Below are 23,504 nucleotides of genomic sequence, written 5' to 3'. Positions count from 1 at the left end.
TACATCAGATTTCAGTGGCAATGGAGCAGCGTACTGTTCACATCTGCAAGTGTTTTTCTGTTCTGCCATTGAATGTTTGAAATCACAATGTGGGAAAAATTTGAAGACTTTCAGTTGCAGTGATCAAAAAGATGCTTTAGAATATAATGTTTATTTCATTTTGAGTGCAGTAAGGAGGATGTAATTGCACTTGGAATATAGTTGAAATTACGGTACAATTTCAAAATGCATAATCAAGCTTGAGAACCCCTAGCATGGCTCATGTAATTCAGATTTGCAGAACTAAGAAAGTACATTTTGAGAAAATTCAGGATGTAAAACTGTAAGTATATTTTTTGCCGTTCTTATTACCAGCTAAAGAAGACAGTTTATGCCTTGTCACTTGCATGTTATTTGTAAGGACCCTGTCTGGCATCTATAGCTTGCCTAAATCTGAAACATTGTATCAAAAAAGTTAACTTGGAATGTGCCAAAGCAGCTGGTATGTGGCAGTCCACGAAATATGTTTTAGTTCATTCAGCTGGTTTACTTCATCCACAGTCAAATAAAATAAATCAAAAGTGCTGGTGTCTGCATCCAAGGTTTACAATAGAAAGTAGTTCTTTTTTTCATGTGAGTTCAGTATCAATTGCACTCGTGTTCAGTATCATAATATACTGAATGATTCTGACAATGTAAAGTTAACGGAGAACAAAATGAGCATATAATAAAAAGTATTAGTAATGTGATGGCCTTTTAATTTCATGCAAAGTATGCTGGTCTTCTACCAAACATTGCAGAAGGTAGTAAAATCTTCAAACATTTTTATAAACAGTCAACAGAACTGGAGAAATTTTGACACCATCCAGCTAACCCATATTTTTGGGCCACCTGCTCTTGCATGTTTTTGTACATTTTGGTCATTATTTATTTCCTTTTTTATATATTTGTTTTGTCTGGTGAGTTATTGCATGGTAGTATGACCTCTTCTTTGATTTTTCTTTTCAGATAATTGTCTAGTGATGGAATATGTTGCTGGTGGCTCCCTGCAGACATTTCTTAAAAACAATGAGAACAAAATTCCAGCTCATCATCTCACTCGATTCTGCATAGAAATCTGTCAGGTTAACTTAGTTTTGTCACTTTGAAATTTACTGTTATGTCACAGAGAGACCATTTTTTAAAGTCTAAGTTAAATTCAGTGATGAAAACAAAGCATATCAGCTACATGTTGGTATAAACAAAAGTAAATTCATGTCAGCAATGAAGAATGTTTTAAGATCAATTTAGATGTAATATATTAGTTTAATATCATTTCTGACATCATGTACATTATTACTTCATAATCTGTTAATGATGTGAGCACTTATTCAAGAGATGAGATCAGAATTCAGCCACTTTAACACTCTGCAAGGGGTTGCAACTTTTACATTGTATTGTCCAGACTGGTAACAGTTATCTATGCAGAATGTAGATACAGTCTGGGCATGCTGAAGATAAAATGGAATATGATGCCTTGGTTTGTTTTTTTCCACTCTCAGTACATTAAAAAACACTCCCTCAAACTGGGTGGGTGATCTTGGTTATTTTGGAGTGGCTTCAGGTTTCATTCATCCAACCCCTCCCCTCTTCTCTTCTACCCTCTTATCAGATGTACTATCAAATCGGGAGAAGGATGCCTTTCTACAACAGGAAATATAGTCGCTCATCAGAAAGATAGGCAGTGGAGCTTGTGCAAAGACCTTGGGGTTTTATTCAAGGCTGTTTCTTTTTCAGAATGCAAACAGCAGATTGAGACCCATCATTGACTGGAGAGTGAGTTCAGTCTGTTTCTTCATTCACTTGGACAAGTATGCCATTAGTGTCAATCTGATCAACATGTATTTTACCATCTCTATCCATCCCATCTCATGAACATTTTCTGTTTTGCTTACCACAACACATTTTATCAGTTCAAAGTTCTCCTTTGGCCTCAACATCAGCCCTTGGACTTACCGAGATTATTGCTTTCTTTGTCACCGTGTTTCAATCAACATCATCTACAATGACAGCAGTGTACCTGGATGGACTCCTGTAGAAGCATATGGTATGTTCTATTCTACCCCAAGGCAGGAGTGATCTCCCTCTTTAAGATCATCCAGGCTTTCTAGTGAACTGGGAAAGTCGGACCTCCATCCGTCCCAGAATTTTTTCCACCTGGACATGGAATTTACACCATATGGAATCTAGTATGATTTCCTCATGTAATCAGAATCATCAAGCTCGTTGACTCTGTTTTCAACAGGGCTTGGATTTCAGTGGGAGAATTTTTGCAACTCCTTGGTTTATTCATTGCATCAGTGAACTTGATCCCACTCAACTGTCTTTTTAATGCAGACATTGCAAGCACATGGCACCCCTTTTCAAGACCCCTTGATCAAACAGTCATGATCACACCTGAAATTCAATCATTCCTGCATCATTGATGCAACCCAGGTTGGTTGACCATAGGAATCCCACTGGAGAAGCTCCAGGCAGAAATAATGGTAGGTACTGACACTAGTGCAGTATGGGAGTCTGGGGAACAGTCTCTACACCTTGACATCCTAGTAATGAAAGCTGTCATCAATGCCTGAAAAGATCAGCTCTGAGGCAAACATGGTCCTCATTAGGCCTGAAAACTCTCTGTTGGTGATCTATCTCCTCAAACATGGAGGCACCAAATTCCCTGATGTGTGTGTTACGATTTGGTAGTTTCTACATGTTCATATCAACATACAAATCAGACACATTCCCAGCAGACTCAGTGTCTAGGCTAACACTCTATCTAGAAGAAGTCTAATTCTTCACAAGGAATGGTCTTGCCATCAGTTGGTCTTCACTGAGATTTGTGCTCTTTGAGGGTGTCAGATGATTGACCTCATTGCAATGACATGGAATCACAAGCTACCCACCCTTTGTCTCTCCAGTTCTAGACCCAAAAGCTTTGGCCATGGATGCACAATTATTCATTTGGGAGTGGTTGTGGGCATTTGCCTCCCATCACATGGTGCAGAGACCGAAAATAATCCAGAAGTTATGAGGTTAGAATGGCAAGTTGATTCTGATAACCCCTTTCAGAATGTTCTAGTGATCGAAAGATTCCAGCCAACCTGAATCTCCTCCAGCAACCATGGTCATGGGTGGTCCTTCCCTGCCTGGACTGCCTTTTACATGCTTGGCTCTTATCAGGACAGCCTTGTGAATCAAACAATTTAAACCTTTGATTGTTGAGAGAATCTTGAATCTCCACTCTGAAGGTTTACAAGGAAAAGTGGTGTGTTTTGAGGGACTGGTGCCATACCAACAACATCTTCCCTCTGTCTCAATCCCTCAACTGGCTGACTTTTTTCTCTGGATCTTTGAGAAGAAAGTTTTGGCCCCTATCAAAGGCTACCTCCCCATGATATTGGACACATTCTAGCATCACGGCGGACAAGATTTGGGGCAGGATATAGCCCTATAGAATCTTTTTGACAATTTTGGTCTCAGTCAACCAATATCCCTCATTCTGTTTTCAAATGGAACCAGTCCTGGGTTTTAACATGGCTCAATTCAAATCCATTCGAACTTCTAGCCTAAACTTTGCTAAAGTCATGGACTTACAAGTCATGTTTCCTGGTAGCTTTAGCTTTTGTATGCAGAGGAAGAGAGCTGCATGCCCTTTATTTTGACCCCAACTCTCTTCAGTTCATATTGGAGGGAATGGTGGTTCTCTTGACAGAACCAGGCTTTGTAGCCCAAAATATGTCACTGTCTGTCAGTAACCAAAGAGACATCACTTGCTTGCTCTCTTCCAAAGACAGGTTGAGAACAACAGTCATGCAAGATCCTGTTTGCACTTTCAAGTACTACACTACTTAAAGCACACAGAGACAGATCATGGGGCACACAAATACCTCCTCCATTTGGTGTGATCCGGAACAAAAGATATCACCCATCGAACCTGCTCTTCTTGGCTGAAGTGGATTGTATGCTTGGTGTACTCTAACATCTCACTAGACCAGAGTTGCCTCATGAGATTACTGCTCAGAAGTTTTGTGCCATCTCTGTGAGCCTCGCGTTCAAATGCAGCATTCAATCTGAGATATTGTAGAAGCTGTTGGCTTTCAAGCAGAGTCAACTTTCTTGGGCCTTCCTCTCAGAAGCAAACCTTGAATCTGTCATGTCCATTGGCAGCAGCACAGACTTACACCAGATCGAACTAGTTCACTCAACACAGCCTGTTAGCTTCATTGGATTCGCTGATTAAATTTTTTAGGTATGAAAATTTCAATATTCATCTTAACTATATGTTAGGATCACAGGTCTTGTGATCCACGGCTGTGTTGCTTATGTAATTAGGAGAATGGGTTATCATTCACATGGGGTAATTCAGCTATTCTTCTCTGGAAGGATACCAAAGCTAGCAGTCAGATGCTCTGCATCCTCTCTTCTTATTATTCTTCTAATGTAATGTGATTGGGGAATGTATTCTTGGAGAGACATAATTTGCTTAAAAATCTGCTTTCTCCTAATTTTTTCCACAAGCCCTGGTTTATGTTTATTGCACAGTGATGAATTTAAGTTGATATGCACCAGGCACACCCAGCTATCTCAAACTCAGGTTCCTAATTTTAGGATCTCCAAGGCCATGATCTATGCTGAACACTTAAAGTCATAAGAAGGAACATTGAGACCCGTTGAAAACATCTCCCAGTAAAATATTTAATTCTGACATGTATTTTACATGTAATGTAACATGATGTTCAAAAGTTAGGTATCCAGTCCAATGTTTTCTTATGTCCAGTTTACTTTAAATCCCAATAATGACCAATAATGTACACCCTGATTGTCTAGTGCATTATGTAACAGCTGACCAGGCCCCATATTCTCAGTAAGGAACTCAAGTTTAAGCCCATATTTCCAAAAGTATATGGCTTTAGTTAGAATAAAGCTAAATTTATGGAACTTTTAGATTTCCTTAACTTTTTTTCTGACAACAGGACTGCCATTTCCATGACATAAATACACACAAATATATCTTACCTTGTTTTGCACTTTTGAGCTTGTGGTTTTTGCTCAAAAGGTTTGGTGAATATGGGGCCTAGATTTACACTGTTCCGGGTAGGGCATGTTTTAGAAATGGCTTAATTTGGCACTAATGATGGTCACTTGTGAAATCTTGGAGTATTTAACTCTTGAAAAACTGATATTAAGCTTATCCTTAGAGTTTAACACATTTCAAGGGACTCATGAAAAAGTGAAGAACCTGCATGTGTTTATTTGGTTTTTACTGCTAAATGTCCAACAGCACTCTCAACAGAGTTTTAGGATGAAGAGACCTGAACTCTTTATTTCTGGAACTCAGGAGTCCCCAGACTTTATGATAGTCCCTGGCATATACTCAAATTGATAGGGAGATAATTTACTTTCTTAGAAATTGCAAGTGTTAAATTTAGTATGTCTTTAATATGCTGACAGACGAAATGAAACTATATTGTTGGTGAAATTTTACCAGGCACTCACCATTTTGATTGCTAGTCACAAAACATAATTGGTTGTTAAACTAAATTTGATTGACTCATTGTTCCCTGGAACAGCATTATGTTTTAGTTTGAACCTTGCATCAAGGATGTTTTACAGATACATGTTAAACATATGAGATATGCAGATAAACCAAAATGGCTGATCCCCTGCGTGGTTCATCTTCAGAGGTGCTATAGTGAGTCCCTGCATCTGATCAAATGGAGCCATCTTAAGTGGCCTTAAATGATGAATAAAAATCACTGACAACTAACAGATAGTTTGCTTGAAAGTATTTTTGTTATCTTGTCATGTCTGCATACTGGAAGTGCAACTAGTAAGTCATATAAAAAGGCCACCACTTACCAATGACAGACCTTATAAAGGTAGAAAGACCATCAAATTAATGTGTGTATCGCTAACATATATTGTAGGCTGTGTATCATGAGTCGTGTCAATACATGGGACAGGTGTATTGTTTAACCCTTACTTATATATATATATATATATGTATGTATGTATGTGTATATATATATATATATATATATATATATATATATATATATATATATATATATATATATAAATATATATATAAATATATATATATATATATATATATATATATATATATATATATATATATATATATATATATATATATATAGACACACACACATACACACACACACACACACACACACAACAAAAATGGGATTTGTTTATTTGCCAAACAATCTCAAATGCCTGCTATAAATGTAAGTGCTTACATAAACTCTTGGTAGAACATTTGTTTTTTTGAAGTCATGTCAGAGTGGCCTTAAGAGGGTCAGTCCTTTTCACAAGATATTTACAGTGTTGTAGATTTGACTATTAATTAGTCACAATGGCTACTTGTATGTTTACTTAACACATTAAAACCTGGAGCTTTTTGTCATTTTCGCCTGAAAATAGAGTAGGAAACACATGTTGAAAGCTATTTCTGAATAGACTTGAAAACACCACATCCCCGGTCATCTTTCAGTAACATACTACCTAGTTTTGTTAGAAACATCGTTTTTCATTGGCTTTTTGACTCGCGCATGAGCAGAGGGTAAAAGTTGGATTTTTTTTTTTTTGCTAAATGTAGCAATTATTTTTGTATGGAGACCACTCTTTATTCCAAATGCCCATCTTGTCCTACTTTTTGCAAAGGCTCATCTGTCTGTTTGCAGTTCATACCGGTTTGCCTTAAATCTGAGACCAAAAAGTCTAAAATCCGGACACAAAATCGGATTCCAACCACGGGCGAATTTTGGGTAGAAAAAGTTGGGTAAAAAAAAAAGATTTTTTTATCTGTATTTTGTAGTGCAACTAGATATTCCAGATTATTTGGTATTATTGTAGAGCTACATCTGTCTACCTTTCTATAATACCACCCACTTTAGTGTATCCTGCATGAGCATGACGCTACAGAGCTCGGCAGTAGGCTACTACCTCCTGCCCCATTAAGTCGTCGCTAGGGGTTAATGTGTTAAGACTAGCCTTTAGCTTATGATTCCAATTCAACCAAAGGCTGACCAAGTAGGTAAAAAAGTTCAGGGGGAAAATTAGACAGCCTCTTTTGGTGCTGAAAATTTGCAACAGTTTTAGTCACCAAGATTAACCAGCAGGCAAGAAGGCTAAACCATTTTGAAAACAAATTTACCATGGCCTGATTGAGGATGTTCAAGTCTGCCACTGCATCATATCATGACAAATAGTGTGAAGTTTGTGTTTATCAGTAAATGTGGCAGTAAATAAATTTGTACATGTAATTAGTGTCAATAATGTGTTTTAGTTTTATTTTGAGATTTTCATATAATGCATTACTGACTATCAGAGTGGATGGAGCTAGTGTCATGGTACAAGTTTTCACTAATTGTGTTCAAAAGACACTAATTTTTATCCCTTTTTTCACTAATTGCTAGTCTGGAGGATTGGCAGCTCTGCAGTAGCTGAGTGCAGTTTAGACCGAATGAACTAATACATGGACTGACCCTGTAGTAGGCAGTAGCTCAGGGCAGTTTAGACTAAAGTGAGCAGAAATAGTACACGGACTGGCCCTGTAGTCGGTAGTAACTTGGTGCAGTTTAGGTTGAAGTGAGCTGGAATAATAGATAGACTGGCCCTGTAGGAGGGAGTAGGTCAGAGCAGTTTAGACTGAAGTGTGCGGGAATAATGCATAGACTTACCCTATAGTAGGCAGTCACAGGTCAGTGCAGTTTAGACTTAAGCAAGCTGGAATAGTAGAGGGATTAATGTTCCTACAGTAGGTGGTGGCTCAGTATGGTTTGGACTGAAGCAAAAATGAATTGCACACAGACTGGTTTGCAGCGGACGATGACTTAGTGCAGTTACATATTGTAGCATGTTTTGGAAATAGACTTTTGCCTGTATGCAAGCTGTTTCTGCTGCTGTTTACCATTAGTGTGATAGAGGCACAAAGCACTGCATTAAAAAGATTATAATATGGCCTCAGATTGGACATGAAAAGTTGCATGGATGATACGTTTGACCAGACTGGTTTTTATTGTGCTAGGAATGGTACACAGTTAAAATGTTAACATGAGGTACATTTATCAGTTTTGTTGTTCAGAAAACTGTTTGACCATTCTGAAATTACTAAGAATCAATGATACAATTAATTTGAAGACATGATGATGACATATTTGAGATTTTAGATGGACTGATTGATGAAGGGTGGATGAAATACATTTCTTTATCCCCTGCCTGACCTTGGGCTTGGGATATAAGTATGTGTCATCATGAATATAAAATTTCATTTAGTTATTTTAATATATTACTCAATACCTCAGAAGTGAAAATATTAATTTGTTTTATGAAAATAATGCATGTAAATTTTGAAAAATAGAAAATATTAGAACAAAATTCCCTCCAACTGTAGATTGACAGACATGCAGATGGATGAAAAATGTTTCTATTTTTCTCACCAAATTTATGTTTCAGGGCATGGAATACTTGCACTGTGAGAAAATCATACACTGCGACCTGGCTACAAAAAATGTACTTCTGACGGAGAATAGCATGAATGGTACCATAAAAATTGCAGACTTCGGACTTGCCAGAGTTCTAGCTGAAGACAAAAACTATTACCGTAGAAAGACAAAACTTGCTTACTTGCCTTTTTGGTATGAGGATCTGGTTTGAAATTACCAGTTTAAAGTTACACTTTCCATATTCTTGTTGTACACTTTTTATAGTCAGCCAAAAGGCAGAGTGTATAATGTTATGATTTTGTCCAATTGTAACGGTTAATGTGACCAAAAGAAGAAAGATATTTTCCACACATTAACTCAGGATCTCCAAAATCTTCAGTTACCCTACTTTATGGGTGTCTTTCATTTGAATTTAGGAAGAAACATATTATATGAGTTTGGGATCAAAAGCTTAGAGGTCAAGGACCCAGTGACTGAAAGAAGAAAAATGTTTCTAATAGCAGCAATACATTACCTGTTATTATTGCATTTTGTTACTTTTTTTCTGGAACCAGTCCCCGGTGAAAAGATATTATTTCATGCTCCAATTGGTAATTAGAGTTAGAGGTGTAGAATAAAAAAGAACATGATCCCAGTCTGATATCTTAGTTAACTTCTAACACTCATAATATCTTCCTTTCATCTGATTGGATTTGGTACATTTATTTATGTGTATCTTGGGTGCTCAACACTTCATCAGTTTATTGTTGCTGTCAATTGTATCACAGTTGTTGTTTTTGTTTGTATCTGTGTCTATTTTCACGATTTTGTGAGTTTTGAGTACATGTACATTGCTAGCGATGTGGTGCCTTTTATGTTTCATCCCTATAATAGTAACCTAATGTCGTGGTAAACATTTCCTACCCTTTTGTTCTGGTGCTTTGTTGTATTTATATATTTCCTTTCAGCATTCAGTGATACCTTAGTGTGTTCGAAAAAAAAAAGGCATAAAAGTGATGTGTGTGACACACCACCAGTCTTGTGTACATGGTATATATATATTGACACATCTGACCCATTTGTTGCTTGTGGCTTGATGAAATTTGGGACTCAGTGGAAAGTCACTTGGCCTATAAGGTCATGCCTTGTCCTCCATTCCCAGGAGGAGGCTATGTCACTTCCCAGTGTATAAAAGTCACTTCCCAGTGTATAAAAGTCACTTCCCAGTGTATAAAAGTCACTTCCCAGTGTATAAAAGTCACTTCCCAGTGTATAAATGTCACTTCCCAGGGTATAAATGTCACTTCCCAGGGTATAAAAGTCACTTCCCAGTGTATAAATGTCACTTCCCAGTGTATAAAAGTCACTTCCCAGTGTATAAAAGTCACTTCCCAGTGTATAAAGGTTGCTGGCTTCAATGTGAGAGGTTATAACATGGTAACTGAATATACCACAGAGAACATTTAGCACATAAATAAAAGAAATGAAATACTAGAAGTTATGAGGGTGGCCAAAAAAAAGCCATGGTCACATACCCTCTCTGTAATAAGCCAATATGAAAACGTCACCATTCTGAATTACTGTTCCATGGTTTTCTGTGTGCCTATCCATACCTGGTCCTGTGTAATCGTAAACATACAAAGTCTTGGAATAACATTTTTTAGGTCTCACAGATATTGCAAGCACTTTCTCTAGGTAATTATTTAAGTAGCTTTCACTCTGGTGATTATTAACTTGGCTGACTCTTGCATAAGAACAAGATATGGTAATTTTGCTTTTAAATAATAATTGGCATGCCATAATTATACATTTCTTCATTAAGGCTATTTTTCCTCAGTCTGTGAGCACAGCTGCACTGAAAACTATACTCAGGTTCCAAGATTTTGTCTGTAATGCATTTTCAATATTGTGGCTACACTGATGTTCATAGAATGTGGCAATGTGAGCATTGATGCAAATGATATATGATGTACTCGTGCTGCATGTGTCGTGGCCGTGGACAGTTGACTTTGTGGACTTTTTAATCCTTGTGGACTGTGTACATAGTAGGATTATAATAGCAGTTTTGGCGATTACTTATCTAGCCTAAAGCCTTCTGCTGCATATGACTGTACTCTTTCAGGGGCATTATGGGTAATGTTCATACATGGGCATGTGCACATGATATGAGGAGAGAGCCATGGAGGGGGATAAAATGCTTTTATGTAGAACAGTAACAAAAATACAAACTTTCTTTTATCATACTATCAGAGATTTTCAAGATGGCTGGGATGGCAGCCATACATTGTAAGAAGCCATTTAGTGAAAATCCCATGTTGACATGATCATCCATTCAGAAAGAGTGATAATAAGATTTTCAAGTTGGCCACTGTGGCCAAAATATTTGATATCTGAGCAGCACCATTTTCATTTTTAGACCATGTAGACTTTGGGATGAATATGTGTGTAAAGTTTCATGGCAGTCATCCAAATGATTTTGAGGAGAGCAATAACAAATGTGTTAACAGATGGACAAACATGAGACAACTAACAGCAGACCAACCCACAAGGTCTTATGGTCTGTGACCACTAGAGCTAGGGACAGATTTGTTAAAGCATTGTGCCAAAACACACCTTACATGTTTCTACCTTAATGCTAACCCTGCAGATTCTGATTTATCTTTATAGAAACTTGTCCTCTTCACTGTCATTGCTCTTTTCAACACAAAATTCAGTTTTTGTTGTGACTTTTGTTATGACATTTATTGGTTGTTTAGTTTCACTATGTAACTGTGTTACTATAAAAGACTAACCACTAAGTCACAGATGAGAACAGCATTAATCTGCTTGAATTCAAAAAATATTTTATTTAAATTTAGTCATGCACAAATGATACATACTGATGTGAAATGTGAGTTTATTAACATAAGCAATCAAAGACAAGACTGTCAAGGCTTGTAAACATTATTAATTCTTTAATAGGGCTAGTCCTGGTAAACAGTTTAGTTACAATGCAGTGTGTAACAGATTTAATATTTCACAAGGAGTGAATGTGACACATGTAGGCAGCTGTATTGCCTTCATCATAACATCAGATTGACCTGAAAAAAATGTTTCTTGTAGTTCTTGAATAAAACTGACACCCCTGACTGAAAATAAGAAAATTACATGAAAAAGTGTGCAGTATACACAGCTAAATATGGTATGGTTATTGCATCATTACTGTTTATCATGGCAGTTTTCTTCCAGTTGTTATTCCAGCACTACTGTCTAATCATAAAACCATACTCATATAATGTAAATTATCTGTGTCAGGGGTTGGCAGCCTAAGGCACACGTACCACAGGGTGGCACGTCAAGAGGTTTTGTGTTTCATGCAAAGGGTAGCCATAAATCTTGATTGTAACAGTATTAATCTCTTACTGGTGGCATGAGCTCATTCATTTTGTAATTAATCCGGAAAAAGTGGCATGCTATGTAAAATAGGTTGCTGACCCCTGATCTGAGTATTTGGTAAATTTTCAGCTGTAAAAGCAGATATTTAGACTTGGACCATGTTTTTCTGAGTAAAGCATATTGCCGGTAAGAGGTTACGATCTCAGGTTCAGCTCGAAGTCTTCATCTTACAAGAGCTGAATCAGTTTGGTGAGGGTTAAACTTTGTGAAAATTATGGTGAGATTTATAATCATACAAAAGACGAGCCAGGAGGCTAAATTCAATACCTGACGAGGCACTAAAAATTGTCAACTTTTTAAAAATGATTTATCTCTCTATTCATTTCTTAATGAAATAGCCAATCCAAAACAACTTACCAAGTATCAATATGAAAATCATACACAATTAAACTTCCTTTAATTTAAATAAATTTTGATTATGTTGAGAAATTTAAAAATGTCCTACTTTGAATTGATTTATCTCTTGTTTGCATAGAAATCCAAATTCATATTTTATCTGAAATTATTTGCAAGGAATGTAAACTTTGACTTGCCTAGAGTATTTTAACTTGTACAGGGCTAGCTATCTAATGAAGGATTTGTACTAGCCCGAAATAGATAAATTTCATAATGAAAATGGCACATTTGTTTCTGTTTTCAGGAGTGCACCAGAATATCTCTTGGCCGAGACATTTTCATTCAAGGCTGACATTTGGAGTTGCAGCACTACTTTTTGGGAAGTGTATTCATTTGGCAAAGACCCTGAATTGCCAGAAGTCACAGATATTCACAGTCACCTCTTGGCACTGAAGAAGGGTACGAGATTGTCCCAACCCAGCGACTGTCCAGACTGGATATATAAATTAATGTTAAACTGTTGGGAATACAATCCAGATCAAAGACCAGATATCAGGGTGCTGCTTTCCAGGTTAGAGTCAAAACAGTGCAAAGTAAAACCTGCCTTAGTTAATAGTTACAGATAAATAGATATTATACTCCTGTTTTTAAGTTAATATAGTCAGTTTGTATATACAAGACAAGACACCTGCCCATAAAGAGTAAAATTTAAGAGCAGTAATACATTACCTGTTACAATTGCCATGCTTACCAGTTCTGGAATGCAAGTCCCTTCATCCAAGCACATAATTCCCATCCTCTCATTAGATGATAAGTTTAAGAGAGACAAACTCAGTCATACTCCCATCTTATAGGCCCATGCGGAATACACTCCATCTTTTCTTTGGACAATGTACTTGGTACATGTGGAAATTCACTCACTGAGAATTGGCTTTGTTTTGGGTTCTATGACATACTTTGATATTTTAATCTAATTTGCTGTATTGGTCAAGTGATAATCCCCTCAGACATTACACAATTTGTGTTATTTTACTCTTTTGGTATATTTCAGGAGTTTATTGTTCATTACTTAGAAATCAGTGCCTGATTAAAATTATCCCTTTCCCAAATTCATTGATAGCATAGGTATAAGCTACCTTTCGCTCTTCCATCCAGAGTTTTGTTTCTAATTGTTATAATAAAACAATTTGTTAATAATTTACATTTATGTGTACATTTAGAATATTTTTATAACAGTTACCATTTTATTGTGAATTGTATTGGAGTGGGGGCAAACTGTAGCCACTAAAATGATCCATGGGATAATTACTCTATCATGTAGTAAACTTTTACACACAGACAGTTGTCTATTTCTGGACATTGTCAGGAGTTGGTGTACTTATAGGGAGAGAAAGAAAAACCATTTTTTCTCTTTGCTTCCTCAATGCCAGGAGGGTATAGAAGCTTTCTCATTTTTAAAGAAAAGTACTGTCCATGTGGGGCAGGAATGTTATGAGTCTTTCAGAACAAGGAATAAAGTCCATGGATCCTGACAATTGGTCTGATGCAATCAGCATCTGATAGGGGTCAGTCATGGATCCTTACCAAGGGAGGAAAAACACCTGTGGAATGAGATGCACCCCAAAGCTAGGGTGGGACAGTATCTTCTCAGTGTTAGTGGCTCAGTAAAGGTGAAAAGCAGTGTGCTTCTCCCTGAAAAGGGAGAGCATTATTTTGCTCTCTATCATCATATGTGAGCTCTGTGGGCTTTCATTGGTTGCCAAACCCAGTCACCAGTCTTCAAGTCACCAGTCTGTATCTTCCTATCATCTGTCCAGTGACAGGCATTTGGTCAGTTCCCCACCCACTCCCATCTTTATGCTCTCAATCAGTCTTGATGGGGATAGGGAGTCAGTATGTGCCCTTGTGACTAGAAAGGGAAGGCATATCGGCATTCCACCTTTCCTGTGTTTCCTTTTAATTCCTATGAGACAGTGAAGCAAATCCTCTTTCCCCTTCTTGTTGCTGTGGATGCCTATATCCTGGCCTCAAAGCAGATAAGATGTTGTAGAATGCAGACAAACTTCATCTACTCAAGTTGAGCTAGGCAAACATGTGTGAGGCTTGTCCTCCACCTGAAGACATTCTGGGAAGGATGAGGGTCAATGTTGTCCTCCTAAGAGGTCTGCTAATGAGGACAGTCCCATCACTCTTTGTGAGGAGTTGAGGGACGAGGTTATGAATTCCAAGCCTTCCCTCATCCAATGGGTGTTGAGATGGAAAGTCCTGCATCCTCTCAGGAGTGAGCTCATTAGAATTACATCTTCTGTGTTGGTAGACTTCAGTGAGTTTCTTGAGGAACCAGCCAGTATGATCCCTCCCTTTGCCTTTGTGTCTCCTGTCCCCCTCATGGATTGGCCCATGTATTGGAGGAGGAAAAAATCTTGATGTTTTATAAGGTTGGAAGGAAGTTTTACTGTCTTTCTAATTGGGCCCAATAGTAACAGCTCTTCCAGATTACATCACACTCATATTATAATGGTAAGTACATTAATTTATACCAGTTTCTGGAGGTCATCAGTTCGTACCATGCTGGTATCACATGCATTCACTAACATTCAGCACTGAGCTGTTGTCCTTGGATCCAAACATTGCAATGGTAAATATGACAAATCCTTTGTTTTACAAGGTGAAAAAAATGTCCTGCATGCCACCTTGATTAGAAATGTGATTACTACTGATGCTATTTTAGATTGGAATCTGTAGCTATATTTTGGCAGGCTGAAAAGCTATCCTCATTTCTGGAAGCAGTTTGGCAAGTCTTCAATGGCAGTCCTTCTCACCGCAGACAACCTATGTCTGGGGTGCCATTCTTCTTCATTTTTTAACCTTGTGGATCAATCTGTTTTCCAACTGCAAATTTGAAATCAAGTTGTTTCATAGGGGCTTCTGATTTTGTTTATCCAATCCCTTCCGCTTTTGACTTCCCCTTCCATGATGGATTTGTTCTCTGATCAGAAGAATGTGGACATTCACTGGCAGTAGAGATTGTATCTGGTACCAATGAGACTCTCGGACCAGTCATAGACCTTTTAGTAGAGCATCTTCCCCAATGTGATCAGATTAGTATTCTTGGAGAAACATAATTTACTAAAGAAAATTGCTTTTTGTGTCCCATTGAGTGTCATATAGACAGATATATAGGTTTAATTACAGTTCATGTTAGTGTCCCATTAACTCTTTTACAGAAAGATAAAAAGGTTTAAAATTAGTTCATGTTTGTGTCTCATTGAGTGTCTTATAGACAGATATATTGGTTTCACTGTAGTTCATGTGGTGTTTCACTGAGTGTCTTATAGACCAATACATATGTTTCACTGTAGTTCACATTGTGTTTCACTGAGTGTCTTAGATTGGTAACTAGGTTTCACTGTAGTTCACATTGTGTTTCACTGAGTGTCTTAGATTGGTAACTAGGTTTCACTGTAGTTCACATTGTGTTTACTGCGTGTCTTATGGACTGATAAATAGGTTTTGCTGTAGTTCATGTTGTGTTTCACTGAGTGTCTTATAGACTGATAAATAGGTTTTGCTGTAGTTCATGTTGTATTTCACTGAGTGTCTTATGGACTGATAAATAGGTTTTGCTGTAGTTCACATTGTGTTTCACTGAGTGTCTTACAGACTGATAAATAGGTTTCACTGTAGTTAATGTCTTGCAGTTTCTTTTACCATATGCTGCAGATTGCCTGGAGAATGCATATAGTAATGACTTATAATGGTCTTTATTACAAACTTTTCATTCTTGCTGCAAGGGATATCAGAAGTGCAACTGCTTTTGGCAGGTTGCCTTAAAGGCAGTTTTGACTGTACATTCTCTCTTTAGGTTTACTGAAACCAAATTTTATTATGAAACTGCTTGCAAAGAATGATCTTTTTGTTTTGTCTGATGTTAATTTTTGGCATCAAAAGTCAATCAGTTTACTTCAGAAGAAAATTTTAAAACAAAAATATCTCACTGAAACATCTTAACATAGAAATTATTTTTATTTGAAAGATTGGGACTACTTCTCAGCTTTTGATCTTGCAGTTGATTTGTGAAAGTATAGTACAAACATTGTGTATACAATGATACAGTAACTGTTGCTGAAAACATATTTACAATTATATTTCTTTTATTCTTCTTCTGTTTTTAAAGGTTAAAAGAGGGACCCACCCCTAGGCAGAATGTTTCACATTCAGCCAGTGCTGATTCTACATCAGACAACCAATCAGCACTTACACCGACCAATGAGATTTCAGGAGCTGCCTCATCAGCCAATCATACTGAAAAGAAGACTTCACTGCCTGACAAGTACTTCTTTTCTTTGAGTGGTCTCATTATACCTGATGACAGAATACAAATTCAGGATATCATTGGTGAGGTAAGAACACAGATTCAATTTCAAGGTCATCAAGATAAATCCAAACCCTCCAACCCTTATGATTTTGCCATAAGTGTTATAGAAATGACCCTAAACTACAGACTTACAGAATAAATGCACAAATTACTGAAATAAGATTGTTTGCAGTAATATCCAGATACTGGCTTGTCTGTGTTTGATTTGGATCAGGGTTTCATATTAGTTTCAGAAGAATTGATTAGGGAACCAGACTTACTTCACCAAAGTACATTAGACACTTTAAACTGTTATGTATTTTGTGATGCGAAGTGTCTACATGATCAAGCTGTTACTTATTTTATTTTTAAATGGTGTCCAACAGGTGAAATCTCAGGATGAAAGGGACAATAAAATGCTTGAAAAATTTTAAAAGTGCAGAAGAATAAAAGTGAATATTCGGATTCTTGGGGAAAAAAGGAACTTACTTTTAGTGGACATCATGTTGATTTGAGTATGTCACATGTGGGGAAAGACAATTGCCATTGCCATGGCCCATGTGAATTTTTTTTAACGATTGCATAAGGTTGGAAGATATCAAGAAGCTGCTGAACTTCTTAGGGTTTGGAATTGCAGTTTGTGAAACTGTATTGGAGGTAATTAAGGTTCAAGTAAACATTACAAACTTTTGAGTTGAACACAGTGTTTACCTTTGCTGCAGTGGTCTTGAATCACACTTCTGGACTTTTAAATGCATGTTTTCCAGCTTGACAGTAGCAGTACATGATATTTTGTTATACCTCAGTGAAAACTGGTCCAGCTTACAGAAAAATGTTGACTGCCATACTGAGATCTTGTAAGGGCTGGCAGCTCTGTTAATCAGATAAAATGGATCAGTACTGAAAATAAACTAGTCTAGCTGATTGTTTTTAGTGGCATGCTTAACACATCATTGCCAAGAAAATAGCAGCCTTCCTTTCCCATAGATACACCAAGGCAGCTGGTATAGTGTTGTTTTTTTTAAAGTTGGAAAAATTTAGTCTGTCATGAGATTCAGTTATTACTCCTTGCAAGTATTTTTAGGTAAACAAAATCCACCTGAGTATTGTTTGCATTTTTTATGTTTATCAATACTATAGATTATTAATGTAGCTCCTCAGAAAGTGCATACCATATTCTGCTTAAATTAATTATACTACTCCTCAATAAATATAAATAAGTGTCTGCCTTTGACTCGGATATTCAATCAAGGAAGCACAATTTACATCTTCTGACTGTACATCAGATCCAAAGCTAGATAGCTAGATGAATTCAAAATCAAAACATGACCAAGCAGATTTGCTTGGTGTAAGTGTATATTTTGGTTGAGAAAACTACATCAGCACATTCTATGCTTGCTTTCCATTCTTTGCTTGCTTTCCAAGGCCTGCATGATGTTTCTGTTTTTGTCTTGAGTGGGACACAAGAAAAAACAAGAACTATGAAGTACATATACCCAGAAGTGGACTAAGAGAAAACAATATATTAGAGGCACCCTTCTCACTTATTGTTACATGCCATGTTTGTCTATTTGTAATGATACAATAATAAACATGTTTTTAACCCTTTACTCATAGAATATATGGCATTTTAGCCCTTCGATGTACATGTTGCAAGTTACCCTGTGCAGTGAACTATCGACTCCATACACATAGGCCTGCCTGTTAACTGTTAACTTGTATGCGTGATCCAGTTTCTGCATTCAGTGGATATATCAGGGATATTCCATGTCCACTCCCAGTCAAACTATACAACATGTACAAGAATGAAGTAGACCATACAGATCAAATGCAAGCAACTTACATCACTGGTAGAAAGTCCTTGAAATGGTGGAAGTATCTGTTTTTTTGCTTTTTTGACATTTCAATAGTAAATTCATATTTGCTGATGAGAGAATCATGGAACCAGAATGTCATCACAAAAAACAACAGGGAAAGAGCTAGAACCCAGTTGGAGTTTAGAATGAATCTTGCATTGTAGGTAAAAGAAAAAGAGAAGTAGAAGTTTAACCCTCACTTCAGCAAGGTCAGCATTGGCCAGTGGTCATGCCAAAGAAAAAAGCCTGCAAAACGTGTTCACTGAAATGTCCGGGATATAATCTGCTCTTACATAAATTTACATAAAATAACAAATGTCATTATGGCTCATCAATTTCTAGGTCAATACAAATATTTTCCAGTATCAGCAACCAGCTGAAATAAATTAGTTGACACATAATAGAGTTAATAGGTTGAATTCCTGTAGAAACAGCCATGTAAAGTTTCGCAAACATAACCGTTTTTCTGTTTATTTGTTTGTCTTGTCTATGTTTTGTATTTGCCTTTGAAAAAGACTCATTAAGAGCCGAAGGCACTCAGGCTAGCTAGATATTAGTTTTGCACCGTTCGTTGTCAGTTTATTGCATTTATCTAAATCAATCCCTGACACACATGATTCCTTGCTGGATCCAGTGCACTTGAAAGGATTGTTATTCACAATATGATTTGTGTGTGTGTGTGTGTGTATATATATATATATATATATATATATTATGCATATGCATACTGGGGAACATTCTTACAATTAGTGTGATTAAAAGTTTGAGATATGCTTTTCATGTTAAATAAGCACAGACACACAATCACACACACATATTATTTTATGAACATTTTGCAATTTGCAGTATCTGTATTTTCAGGGAAACTTTGGACAGGTCAGACGGGGCATTTTGGATGGACAACCTGTTGCCATTAAATGTCTGAAGACCAACTTCAGTGGTGGAGATGATGCAAAAAGATTCGGGCGGGAAATTGAACTTCTACACAAAGCTAACCATCCAAATATTGTGAGACTTCTGGGTATATTGATGTGTCACAAGGGTAGGATAGAGTGCCATTGATTAAAACATGTACAGTGTGACCCCGCTATCCCACGGTAGTTGGGAGCCATAGAACCCTACTGTGTTATAGACCAAACCATGTTATAGGCAACCAGGTCAGTTAGCTGTAGAAAATAATGCATGTAGCCCAAATATTTGTGAGGGGGGTAGGGAATAAATATGGGTGCAAAAATACCTGCTTCATTGGAACAGTTACCATCTTAAATTAATGCATATTAAATGAGCAATACACCTGTAGTGAAAACAGAGAAGGTATATATAATATTTTACTTTATTCAGAGAACCCTGCATTGGTACATATACATGTATACTGTTTTTATATACATGTCTAATGTATAGCATGAATAGAGATCAATGTTGTGTACTCACCAATGAATCTCATCCAATAAATTGAATCCACAATACAAGTAATCCCATCAAAAATATGCACACACCCATTTAAAGTATTCAATAATTTTGTCACAAGTCATATAGGTCTGAATTCAGTGGGGAAAAATAACACAATCACATAACGAATGATGAAGCACATTTACTTTTCAGTATGTCCCAAGTTGGTATAAGTTAGTTTGCATTTGAAGCTGCCATTGGTAGCATTTGTAAGCATATACTTTGTTCCTGCAAAAAGATTATATTGCTTTTATTTAAGTTTGATACTGACTTCTTTTGAAGAAAGGTTCTTTGTGTTCACTGAAGATTGTAGTCGGCTTCCTTTGATGAAGGGTGCATATGTTATTGAAATCACAGCAAAAGAACAGCTCTGAAGAACAAAACAAATGCCTGTTTCTTATTGTGGAGGCAACATCAAATAATTGTATTCATGATTGAGACTGATTTTTTTCTTCTCCATTTGCTTAGTATGTTTTCTTAATCAGTACTTCAGAGGTAATCTGTTTTCTTTGAAATCTAAGCAAACTATTTTATCTGGGTACATTTTTATAAAAGGAACTGGCGGTTTGGTTGATTGCAGTGACTGTTCCTCCTTGTCTATTGAGTAGACCGACAAGTAAGATATTTTTTTTTTTACATTTGTGATAGCTGAGTGATGCTGCTTCCAATGCATGCATCATAAATTTTAAAAAAGGGTCAATGGACAATAGAGACACATATTCTGGACTGATGACAAAGATTGCTACTGAAAATATGAGCGTTCTGAAGAATTTTAATTGTGAGTGAAAGAAGAGGAATTTTATTTACCATCCATATACAAATGTCAGTCTGTGTAAATATAATAATTACTTGCAAGCAGCTGAAAATCCAACAAAGATAGATTATGAGATAATGCCTCGTCTAGTTGATCTCCGTTACCAGAAATGTCAACAAAAACAGCAGATATCTCACAACATACAGTACTCATGGTATATGTCAAGATAAGCGGATTATGATATAAAAATGCACTGTTAAGATGGTTTGCCAATATGGACAAAGAATTTGTTTATGTAACAGTAGATAAATTTCAGTGCATTTTATATCAAGTTTGCAGCTGCCTTTCATGGGGCCTCAGAATTTCTCTTCTCCAAACCAATGGTTGTATATACAAGTTTAAATGGCCAACAGTGTCGCCAACATAAAGAAAATCACCAGATGGTATATTTTGCCACCAATAAGGGAAAAAAATCACAACTTTTTACATATTATTTTTCATACTTTTTAGAAGAAAAATCTATATTTTTATGTACAAGAAAAAAACATAAAATTTCAGGAGCCATGCCATGATCAACTTGTATTATTCATATGCAATCTCTTCCCCAAAATGATAATAAACTTTTAAAGTATTTTTCATACTATTAAGAAAGACATTTTTTTCATGTACAAGAAAAATACATGTATGTGAAATTTCGGGAGCCACACCATGACTGTGTTATATCCGAATTTGTGTTATAACTGGGCGTGCTGTAGTAGGGTCAAACTGTATACAGCTGCAGTCATATCTGTCAGAATGGACTGCTTTATATAGTGGTCACCTGTTCTTGATGGTCATTCTAATTTATTCCCATGATTTTTTTTTAGATAAAAGTCACATATGTAACAGTCACCTGCCTTCTGCAGTCAAAAGCTAGCTGTTGTCTAACAGATAATTGTTTTCTCACTAAGTGCATCAACATTGATCACTGTCTATGTCAGTTTTGTCATTGGTGTATCAACATTGATCACTCTGTCTATGTCAGTTTTGAAAGCTAGTCAGTTTTGTCATTGGTGCATCAACATTGATCACTCTGTCTATGTCAGTTTGTCATTTGTGTATCAACATTGATCACTGTCTATGTCAGTTTTGTCATTGGTGTATCAACATTGATCACTCTGTCTATGTCAGTTTGTCATTGGTGTATCAACATTGATCACTCTGTCTATGTCAGTTTTGTCATTGGTGTATCAACATTGATCACTCTATCTATGTTAGTTTTGTCATTGGTGTATCAACATTGATCACTCTATGTCAGTTTTGTGATTGGTGTATCAACATTGATCACTCTGTCTATGTCAGTTTTGAAAGCTAGTCAGTTTTGTCACTGGAGTATCAACATTGATCACTCTGTCTATGTCAGTTTTGAAAGCTAGTCAGTTTTGTCATTGGTGTATCAACATTGATCACTCTGTCTATGTTAGTTTTGAAAGCTAGTCAGTTTTGTCATTGGTGTATCAACATTGATCACTCTATGTCAGTTTTGAAAGCTAGTCAGTTTTGTCATTGGAGTATCAACATTGATCACTCTTTGTATGTCAGTTTTGAAAGCTAGTCAGTTTTGTCATTGGTGTATCAACATTGATCACTCTGTGTATGTCAGTTTTGAAAGCTAGTCAGTTTTGTCATTGGTGTATCAACATTGATCACTCTGTGTATGTCAGTTTTGAAAGCTAGTCAGTTTTGTCATTGGTGTATCAACACTGATCACTCTGTGTATGTCAGTTTTGAAAGCTAGTCAGTTTTGTCATTGGTGTATCAACATTGATCACTCTGTGTATGTCAGTTTTGAAAGCTAGTCAGTTTTGTCATTGGTGTATCAACATTGATCACTCTGTGTATGTCAGTTTTGAAAGCTAGTCAGTTTTGTCATTGGTGTATCAACATTGATCACTCTGTGTATGTCAGTTTTGAAAGCTGGTCAGTTTTGTCATTGGAGGACAGAGTGAAGCAGTTTGTTTGCTATATGGTCACAGCAGAAATGTATTATTCAGTTTTTAACAGTGGTGTGCCAATGTTTAGTGAGATACAGAAATGTTTATAAAGTGCTGCAGTGGAGGGATGGGAATTGGTAAAAACTATACTGTATATACTCACTTATAGGTCAGTATGTGTAAGTTGACCACCTCTGTTTAGGGCAGGAAAAAAACAATTTTTCCTTGATCCTTCTGTAAGTTGGGGTATATTTTGCAAGTTAGATCTGTTGCACCTTGGAAAATAAACAAATGTGAATGGAGGGAGGGAGGGAGAGACAGAGGGATACAACACTAGTATAAAATACAATTATGTTATTGAGTGACTGTGTCACAGATGAATTGACAATTTATAATTTGTTCTAATTAAATCCATAACGCTTGATATTTTAAATGATTAATACAGGATACTGACTTTGTACATTATGAATTTAATTTAATTACAGGTTTCATACCAGTATAAAAATAGATCAGAATGATCTGATTTACAGTATCCTGTAATATGTAATAGTATCCTGTAATATGTAATAGTATCCTGTAATATGTTAATTCCACACATCTTACAAATAGTGAAGGTAAAGTCCACTCATCTTACAAACAGTGAAGGCAAGGTCCACACATCTTACAAACAGTGAAGGTAAAGTCCACACATCTTACAAATAATGAAGGTAAAGTCCACTCATCTTACAAACAGTGATGGTAAGGTCCACACATCTTACAAACAGTGAAGGTAAAGCCCACACATCTTACAAATAGTGAAGGTAAAGTCCACTCATCTTACAAACAGTGAAGGTAAAGTCCACTCATCTTACAAACAGTGAAGGTAAAGTCCACTCATCTTACAAA

The 23,504-nt window shown here is 36.6% G+C and overlaps 1 protein-coding gene across 1 annotated transcript in view; it reads left to right on the top strand.

Annotated features, from left to right (window-relative positions):
* LOC149800920 (tyrosine-protein kinase JAK2-like) overlaps positions 1 to 23,504 on the top strand; it is a 171,770-nt gene that overhangs the window by 119,468 nt on the left and 28,798 nt on the right. The window contains exons 16-20 of the mRNA XM_089956754.1: positions 988 to 1,103; positions 8,491 to 8,672; positions 12,535 to 12,801; positions 16,408 to 16,633; positions 19,305 to 19,485. Of these exons, the coding sequence (XP_089812880.1) occupies positions 988 to 1,103; positions 8,491 to 8,672; positions 12,535 to 12,801; positions 16,408 to 16,633; positions 19,305 to 19,485 (972 nt within the window). The remainder of the gene's footprint in view (positions 1 to 987; positions 1,104 to 8,490; positions 8,673 to 12,534; positions 12,802 to 16,407; positions 16,634 to 19,304; positions 19,486 to 23,504) is intronic.

The sequence above is a fragment of the Sinohyriopsis cumingii genome, chromosome 4 (genome assembly GCF_028554795.1).
Source record: "Sinohyriopsis cumingii isolate HCF-2022 chromosome 4, ASM2855479v2, whole genome shotgun sequence".
NCBI lineage: Eukaryota > Metazoa > Mollusca > Bivalvia > Unionida > Unionidae > Sinohyriopsis > Sinohyriopsis cumingii.
The sequence above is the reverse complement of the archived record's forward strand: the minus strand, read 5'-3'. Positions and strand labels throughout refer to the sequence as shown.